General features: G+C 33.8%; 1 protein-coding gene across 2 annotated transcripts; it reads left to right on the top strand.

Moving 5' to 3' along the window:
- Window positions 1–524: 524 nt before the first annotated feature.
- LOC148603657 (uncharacterized) lies at window positions 525–9,686 on the top strand. Of its 2 annotated transcripts, none has more exons than XM_088553212.1 (3): window positions 525–632; window positions 7,405–7,717; window positions 8,459–9,686. In XM_088553212.1, exon 3 carries the CDS (start codon window positions 8,465–8,467, stop codon window positions 9,656–9,658), a length of 1,194 nt encoding a protein of 397 aa, XP_088409338.1. In that variant the 5' UTR covers window positions 525–632; window positions 7,405–7,717; window positions 8,459–8,464; the 3' UTR covers window positions 9,659–9,686. The 2 variants fall into 2 exon arrangements, with proteins under 2 accessions (XP_088409338.1, XP_088409339.1); XM_088553213.1 differs by lacking the exon at window positions 525–632 and adding an exon at window positions 6,718–6,914.
- Window positions 9,687–9,887: the final 201 nt, after the last annotated feature.

Raw genomic sequence — 9,887 nt, 5'->3', positions numbered from 1 at the left:
AAATGTAGTTCCACGTGTAATGGAAATGCATTTGTCCGTTTAGAAATCTTATTTTGGTCGAACTGTAAATCTGGTTTTAAGTGAACAGGTGTTACTAAACAAAGAAACTTGTAAAAGTTTATTCTTATTCAATGGAATGTTGAGGTAGTAAATGATATACAAAAAAATACTTATAAACACGGTTTACTGACAAAACACACACACACACAAAAGAATGAAACGGCTGTGTCGCAAGGCTGTGTCATATGTTTGAAAGGACATTCAACATTTTTTTGTGGTTTATTACCCCCTTGATTATTCTTATAAGAGTTAATTGTTGCCAACAAGATAATCTTAAATAACCTGCTTAAAGATTAGAAAAACCCTTAAAATTCATCTTCAAATGTTTAGGTTTATTTCAATTGTGGATCTCGGACGAATCGACGATAGTGACGTCACAGAATCAAAAAATAAATAAATAACCTGACTTGCTAAATGAGAACTAACCAACCAGAAAGCTTGTTACAAATCAAAGCTAAATAATATTACACTCGTGGTTGACAGTCTTCACATTTATAACTTTGTGCCCCCTGACAAAGGCCGTTATGCGGAGAATTTTGGCCTAGATTCATCGGATTTTATGCGTTTTATTGGTATGTTATTTATAGTTAATTTCCTTTAACATTTTAAATGTGGCGAGTGTTCACTTATTTATTATTCTTAATTATTACTAATTGTGCTTTGTGCTAAAATTAAAAAGGGATACTAGAGGTTAAACAATTTATCATGAAATCGGATAATATTTTTTTTAAAACAAACAAAAAGTATAGCTTTATTGAGATCTAATTTATGTGCGACACTGAATGTATTGTTCATAAAGAAATAATTCGATTTTAATGCATAAGTATAGCCTAATATGATTGCTGATTAAACAATTCATAAATGAAGCATCATATTCCAAATACCCAAGACATGACAGGTAAGAAAGATAACTCGCAAGATTGTAGCTTTTCTTCCCTAATATTAAAATCACATTGACATTTGTAACACTATCGTCTGTACACTCTTTCGGCAAAACCCATACGAAGTCGGAACACTTGCATATGTTTAACGCGCCTTCTGGTTACTTGCCACATGTAACTATTCCTTCGTATTCATTCTAATATGACATAAACGTTTATTAGTCAGAGAAACATTTTATATGTAAGTATTTTTCTTTTACAAAGAAAGCTTATTTTCAAATTATTGTTGAGCTGATTGAAAATATCGACTCATAAAAGCATCTTGTAAACATTTTCTTTATTGAAATAAGATATGGCGTTACATTTTGTATTTCAATTCGGTTACTTGATAATGTGTAGATTTTCAATTTGAAAAAGAAATTCGAAGAATTCTCAAACGACAAGCCTATACGCAGTGTTTGTATTTGTCATTTTTTGTTTATCGATGTGTTCTTTTCATGTCGTTTGAACAAATTCTTAAATATTCAACTATGTAGTTTCCATAAGGGGCTATCTATCTGACCTTGTTTCCGTACACAAATCAATTCGACTTGTAAGTGACTAATATTCTATCTTAAGCCAAACCACGCAATATTGTATAGAAATACTCAGGCCAAGCTATCTGGTGTTGCTTACAGAATAAACTCGCACAGGGATGTGTCACAATTATACGATCACTTAAACATTTCAGAATACTTTAAAATTTCTATATTTGTATAAAAAAATTGAATCTAGTTTTCAATCGATTTGATGATATTTTTTTGCTGTCGAAGTTTAAATTAAACATCAAAACATTGTTATGTTTACATTGAACTCCCATCAGTCTCCTTGTTTTTGGTTTGAAAACGTTACTTTATCCACGCTATGATTTTAAACAAAAGGAATAGATCCGCAATTAAAACATGATTAAACCTAGTGTTTTCGGTGTTTTAATGTGATAAAATCGTTATACATTGTTACGAATGTTTGTCAGTAGTAATTGTATTGCAGTACATCAATCAATATCACGATTGAGAAAAACTTAATACCATGATCAGCCAGTCGTTCAACATGACAAAATACCATGATCAGCCAGTCGTTCAACATGACATAATACCATGATCAGCCAGTCATTCAACATGACAAAGTACCATGATCAGCCAGTCGTTCAACATGACAAAATACCATGATCAGCCAGTCGTTCAACATGACATAATACCATGATCAGCCAGTCATTCAACATGACAAAGTACCATGATCAGCCAGTCGTTCAACATGACAAAATACCATGATCAGCCAGTCGTTCAACATGACATAATACCATGATCAGCCAGTCGTTCAACATGACAAAGTACCATGATCAGCCAGTCGTTCAACATGACAAAATACCATGATCAGCCAGTCGTTCAACATGACTTAATACCATGATCAGCCAGTCGTTCAACATGACAAAATACCATGATCAGCCAGTCGTTCAACTTGACAAAATACCATGATCAGCCAGTCGTTCAACTTGACAAAATACCATGATCAGCCAGTCGTTCAACATGACTTAATACCATGATCAGCCAGTCGTTCAACATGACAAAATACCATGATCTGCCAGTCGTTCAACATGACTTAATACCATGATCAGCCAGTCGTTCAATATGACTTAATACCATGATCAGCCAGTCGTTCAACATGACATAATACCATGATCAGCCAGTCGTTCGACAAAGTGATCAATAGGCAAAAGATCATACTCCAGTCAGCACTTTTTATTCAAAACTAAAAACGAAGCTAAAATTTACGTTAACATCCCATAAAAGGGTTTTTTTTTATCTATAATATATATAACGAATAAGGTTTAAGTTGCATGGAAAACACTAAAGCACAAACAAAACGATCGCAGAATCGGAATCAATTCAAAATATGAATTTCCTGAAACATATTTAGGTGTAATTAATTGTACATGACATGTACAGGTCAACCACCGTGGTTTTCTAATAGAAAAGACAGGTTTGTTTTGGACCTACGATGTTCATTCAGAAACTTATTGAACGAATTCGTAACCACTGCTTCAATGAACACAATGCACAAGAGTAAGGGCACTCAACAGAATAAGATACGATCATTTTCAGTTTCAAATCAAAGTTTCATGCGGCCAGACATTTTTTTTGGCGAAAATCGATAGAACAAATTTATCCTCCCCTTATTCCATACTTCTCTTCACCACTAAAATGAAACTCACAGAATATTAACAAACCATTGAAAGAGTAATCAAGGGAACCAAGGTTATAGCGGTAATCACCTGGGACAAAGACCAGACATGGAGAACAGACATGCACAACAAAGAACATGAATACAAAGACCATGCATACAAAGTAACAAAATCAAATGAGCAACTCGGACTACACTGAAAACTGGGAACATGGACTACTGGGTGCACTGGTAGGGTAAGCGTCCTCTGCTTTTCTAGAAACACCCGCTGAATCAGGTCCAGAGTAGACGAAAGAGGAAAGGAAAACTATTACACGTTGAACAAATCAGTTTTCATGGCGCAGATGGATACACCCTAACGATCCACGAGTTCATGATGACGACCATAAAAATTCTGTAGTGATGATTTCAATCTTGTAGCAACATAACCCTGTTCCAGAAGCCTATTTGTTAGAATTCTAGCGCGATACAAAAGTCTGCGTAGTTTCGACAAGCTCTGGCATAACGTACGAGTTGTGATATGAACACTCCATATGCAAGGGCGGAAGGGATGTTGCCACAGATGTAAGGAAAATTGACAATTCTGAATGAAAGTCATCACGTTTGTCGTAACGTTTGGTCAATAGTCTTCCTTTACCATCAATTTCTAAGTGTAGATGTGAAGATGCACATCTGTTATTTAAGATTTTATACTTATTTTTTTTGCTTTTTTTTTTTGGGGGGGGGGCGGTGATCAGGTCACAGCAACAAATGTTTTTTTCCTTTGATGTTAATCGAGTAATCATCATTTCTCCACATCCACTTCCCACACCACTGAATGAAATTTAAGAAAATATCACAAATTATTCATCAGACCGTGAAAATGCTCGTTCACCTGCATGTCATAAGACTTTGATTTGAATGTTTTCATTTGACTTAGCTATTGATGAATATAGGGTATGAAAAAAAGATTTGTGCCTATTATTTTCAGATTTTGGTCTGAATGTTTTTGATGGGTTATCATCAGTAAAACATGAATTTTGGCAATAATGAATATATAGGGTACATGTAGGGTACATGTACCATTCTCCTATCTGTTCCTCCTACTACACCACTGACAGAAATTTAATGAAACATCCAAATAATATTCATCAAAATTTCAATAAGTGCTCATTCTATATAAGATTTTGATCTGAATGTATTTTGGGTTTCCACTACATGCATATGATTATAATAAGTAACATTTATAATTAGAAAACGAAAATTGAATCGCATTTACAATTAAACAAACCAACGGAATGTTTTCATGATATAGCAGAAATAAAAAACATACAAGCAAAGAAAGATTGATTGATTGATTGATTGATAATGATTATGGTTTAAAGTCCTTTGATATATATTCCATGCATTTTAGCACGAGTACGATTAACTAATCAAACATATCCTGCTTTGTACTAGTCCGACACACTGAGTCGGTTATTATTTAATATTAAGCAGATGATATTAATTCACAGAAGCGACATCCCCAAGTATGACAGGCCAGCCAAATAGGACACACTTTTCTTACTCCGAGCAAGTTGTCAAACTGTGTTAAAAAGCAAATTTGTTCCATATATAGTACTACTGTAGACAAGAGGAGATTCCGATAAATTAATGCTCGTAGTTAAAGTGTAATCAAGGGAACCAAGGTTATCGCAACAATCAAAAGAATGTAATCCAGGGACAAAGACCAGACATGGAAAACAGACGAACACAACAAAGAACATAAAGTAACTAAAATCATACATACAAAGTAACATAATCAAAATCCTTAAAATTGACAATATGTTACCAAAATACTTAATGACATTATATATGGTATTTGTAATACATAATAGATCTTATTTCCATATATCGGTTATTATTGAAAGCTGTTGCAACTATTTTGTAAATAAATCCAACTAATTTTTTTTTATTTATTTAGAAAGACTAACAAAACTATAACTTGTAAAGAGGGAATATATTGAGTAGATCAAAGAGTTTTCTTGTATGACTGCTATCATTTAAAGTAGTTGTTGGAGTATTCTTTTAAGTAATAGTCTTAATTACAATCAGACAGGGGTGGCTCATTATGTAAAAAAAACCGCAAATTTCACTGTTAATTTCTAATTTAGGAACAGTTACAGACCACATGACCAGACTTAGTTTGTCATTCGATTGTTTCACTTTTGGATAAGAAAATCATATATATAAATTGTGTATGATAGAGTAATCTCAAGGGAACCAAGGTTATAGCGGTAATCAAAAGAATGTAATCCAGGGACAAAGACCAGACATGGAAAACAGACATACACAACAAAGAACATAAAGTAAATAAAATTATATATACAAAGTAACAAAAGTAAATGAGCAACTCGGACTCCACTAAAAACTGGGAGCAAGGACCAGGTGCACCGGTAGGGTAAGTGATTCGAAATGGGCACTTTGTAAGAATTATTGTTCTTGATTTAGTTGCTTTGATTGGAAAAATGAATGCATGATTTCCCTTAAAAATACAGATCTGAATACAGAAAGGACTATCGTTGCACAAACATATAGCCTAATGACATAACAAATCAAACATCATTTGTTCGGTGGGTTTTCTTACTCCATGAATCAACTTTATCATTTGCAGAGTCTGAATTTAATATGAATGGAATTGGAACATTTTAAAATACAGTACTTTACGTGTGTTTGAAGTGTGACCTGACTGTCGTACGTTTTGGATTTTTATAACTACATCTTGTTAATTGGGTAAGAAAACGAACGTGCTTCACATAGAAATTTTCGAAAATGGATGTCTCGTTTTAAGTACCTGTCCATAAAAAAATTCAAAACTGTCTTTGGTTGGGGTGATTCGAATTCATGAATTCAAGCCTATCAAAGAGTATTCAAGGGAACCAAGGTTATAGCGGTAATCAAAAGAATGTAATCCAGGGACAAAGACCAGACATGAAAAACAGACATACACAACAAAGAACATAAAGTAAATAAAATTATACATACAAAGTAACAAAAGTAAATGAGCCACTAAAAACTGGGAGCATGGACCAGGTGCACCGGTAGGGTAAGCGTCCTCTGCTTTTCTAGAAACACCCGCCGAGTTGCTCATAAAAAGTCAAGTCCGGGGTAGACAAACGAGGAAAGGAAAACTATGACCCGTTGAACAAATCAGTTTTCATGGCGCAGATGGATACACCGAAGCGATCCACGAGTTCATGATGACGACCATAAAACTTCTGTAGTGATGACTTCAATCTTGTAGCAACATAACCCTGTTCCAGAAGCCTATTTGTTAGAGTTCTAGCGCGATACAAAAAGTCTGCGTAGTTTCGGCAAGTTCTGGCATAACAAACGATGCTTTTCTGTCTACATAAGGTATGTTTTACGTAAATGATAGTCCTTTCTGTATCCAGATACGATTTTTTTTTTTAAAAAGAGAACCATAAATTCATCTCCCAATACAATCAATCGAATTACAATTCATTCCATGTGCATTTTGTTTTGCAAAATCAGTACCAATTTTGTGAAAGCCAGATAAGGAGGAAATGAAGTACTGCATTGACCATGTTAATTTGCTATTTGTGCCACCTGAACTAAGGAATTAAGAATGATTATAATAACGTTTTAATCAAAGTTGGATGTCATTGAAACTCGCTACAAATCAAGCATACATGAACAAATAGCTGGTTGTTTACCCGAATTCTACAATGGTTGAAATGAGAAATCAAATGTGTCAAGCCTAGTCATACTGGGGTAGGTAATAAGTCACACGATACGCTTTCAAGTAAGGTTCTATAAAATACTGCTTCTCTTGTATTTAAACATGTTTTAACATTAGTAAGCTAAAAGCACTATGTATACTTAGATATTCAGGTAGATATATCAAGTTGATATCCATATGTCATACGAACTAATTATAAAATTATCGATTTACGATTTTTACAGTTTTGATTGAACATATAAAATGTATTTCAGTTTTTACTCCACTTGTGCACACAATCCTATTTGTGGGAGACTACCTTTTATTTATGTGTTTTAAATATAATGCGATGATAAATGAAGCTTCTTTGTATTGATCATGAATATGAAATCAGGACAATAGATTCTACATATACATAACACTATTATTAGTGTTTGTCATTGTTATTATTAAAGACGTAACTCGATAACGAATTTCATGTGTCGCTTAAATTTTCATTTTATGGTCGTCGTAGATATTTTATATATTATTCTCTTTATTTAGATCAAGCAAGACACATTGGGGGAAAGTCAGTGCTTAATTCGGATACATTTTACAATTTTTCACGCATGATGTACGATTTCACCTGAACAAAAGTTATGATGTATTATTCGACCTATATGCATGTCAGAACAGATTAAGGGGCCACAAAACAAAATGATAATCGGAACTTGGTTTTTTAAAAGTGTTTCCTTTTTTTCACATCCTTGTCATGGTTAATGCACCCGTGTTTGATCGTACGTACATGATAATGCAACATTTCCAGTTGAGTGGATATACGCGTTAAGTTGGGAGTCTTTGGAAATTCCATACGTATGTAAGTATGCTAATGAAATTTATTGTGTAATTAATTAAATGGTGTTTTAGAAACATAGTACAAAATACATGTGCAATCTTACTTTGTGTCTAACAAAATTAGGCATTATACTGTCGTGTGTTTTTAGGGGGGGGATAAAAAAAGTTTCATCAATGTACACTTACAAATATAACACATGAGACGACACATCTTTTATTACATTAGGTGAAAAAGAAATGTCATTCAATATAGCATACCATTACTTAGCTTGTCAATCAAAAAATGTAAATGACCCTAAATACACTAAGTTGAGTCTTTTTATTACTTTTTACAAGCTTAATATTTATGTATTCATACCTCTACATTCACGATCGTTGAATTCAGCAAGTCTAAATATGCATATTGTTATGCTAATATCGGATATAGATGTTTTGTCTTGTAGAAACAAGGGGCGGATTAAGAAATTTGTGAAAGAAGAGTTCCGATCCAGAACATAAAAATGGAAGTCCAAGCTATGACATTTCAATTTTGTCCATAAAAATCAACAATATGTTTCCAGTAAGAAGGGAAGTCCCAACCTCAAAACCCTCCCACTGGATCAATGAATACTTTGTCGTCTTTTCGTAGACTTTATTCCTCAGGGTTAGTGGGCTTGCTTTACAAGGAGCTCTTTTTAAACCGTACATGAATAGTTTAATATCTGAAATAAAAAATGCATTCGTCTTCCTTTTTAATTTATGCTCATATACCGTTTTATTTCAGAAAAAAATGGCTTTGAAAATTAAGGGATTACAGGTAATAGCCAGTTTTGGGTTACTTTGTGTTATTGTGTTTGGAATCATGACTATGTGGCGCAAGCCAATTATCAATCCTTATGAGATAATTGGAAAAAAAGAATCGGATAATTCACATTTCTTTCCATTATTTGAGAACATATCACCAAGCAGAGAGATAACTTTTCAAGATCGCAAAAGTTTTACAAAAACTACAATATACCAAAAGCTTAAGAATGCGGAAAAACAAAAAACAATATCTGCTTCATTTTTAGACGAGAAAGCATCGAAAAAGGTCGAAACTTTGCCACAAGTTTTTACTTATCGCGATAATTTGTGGCAGAAAGCAGATATATGTAAACCATATAGGATATACCAAAATAGGACTGATTTTCCATTAGTTAGATTTTCTTCCCAAGCTGGAACAACGAGAATTTACGTCCACTCAGTAGCTGCAGACGGAATTTCATCGATAATCAAACGTACAGGTGCGTTCGAAGTCGGTACTATAAATAGAATTATTTACGAGTTGCAGAAAGACAGTCGATTAAATCTTATTGATATTGGAACAAATGTCGGGCAACATAGCATAGCAGCTGCCCTTATTGGTCGAGAGGCAATGGCAATGGATTGTGCAAAAGCAAATATCGAACACTTGTGTGCAACTGTGCAGTATTTAAACTTTAATGAAAAGATAACTATGGTCTATAACATCATTTCAGACACAAATGAAAAGAGACAAGTGCGTTACAGTCCAAATAATGATCATTTCGGAAATACATATGTGGAATCGGACGGTATAGGAAAGAAAATGATGTCTGCATACAAAAAGGGATTCTTTAGTGATAAAACAGTCGAAGAAGATGCAGTATCTTTGGATGATATGCTTAGCTTGCCGCAAATGGAGCGTTTTAAAAGAGTATTTATTAAGCTTGATGTAGAAGGGCATGAACACAGAGTATTACAAGGAGGAATGAAATTCTTTAAGACAATACATATATCCGGTATAATTATGGAGTGGGCGTGGCACAAAAACCGCCAAACTGCAAATTTAATCATTTCTTTAATGAAAGCATTCAAGTTTAAACCATATGAAATCCATCGTTCTATTCATCAAAATGAGATTGATATATCTTATAGAGACCCTAATACATGGCCACAAGATGTTCTTTGGTTACCAGTTAAATAATTTTTTTTCAATAAATATCGGTTGGGTATATGGTATTTTTTTTAAGCTGAACACATATCAACGTACCACATTAGTGTATATCTGCGGCGAAAGCTGAGTGAAGGGAAAAACAACAACGTTCAGGCAGAAAACGCTTGATGCGCGTAAATGTTTCACACACGTCTACTTTTTTTTCAGCGAGCACAGCTCAATTTAGACTGGTTCCCGACGCAATATTCAGTATGTTACA

The sequence above is a fragment of the Perna viridis genome, chromosome 11 (assembly GCF_037379345.1).
Source record: "Perna viridis isolate PV_CMFRI_1.1 ecotype Kerala chromosome 11, ASM3737934v1, whole genome shotgun sequence".
In the NCBI taxonomy this organism is placed as follows: Eukaryota; Metazoa; Mollusca; class Bivalvia; order Mytilida; family Mytilidae; genus Perna; species Perna viridis.
Note: the sequence above shows the minus strand (reverse complement) of the source record. Positions and strands in the feature narration are given on the sequence as shown.

Coding starts and splice junctions, on each gene's coding strand:
- LOC148603657 (XM_088553212.1), top strand. CDS start 8,465: ATGGCTTTGAAAATTAAGGGATTACAGGTAATAGCCAGTTTTGGGTTA.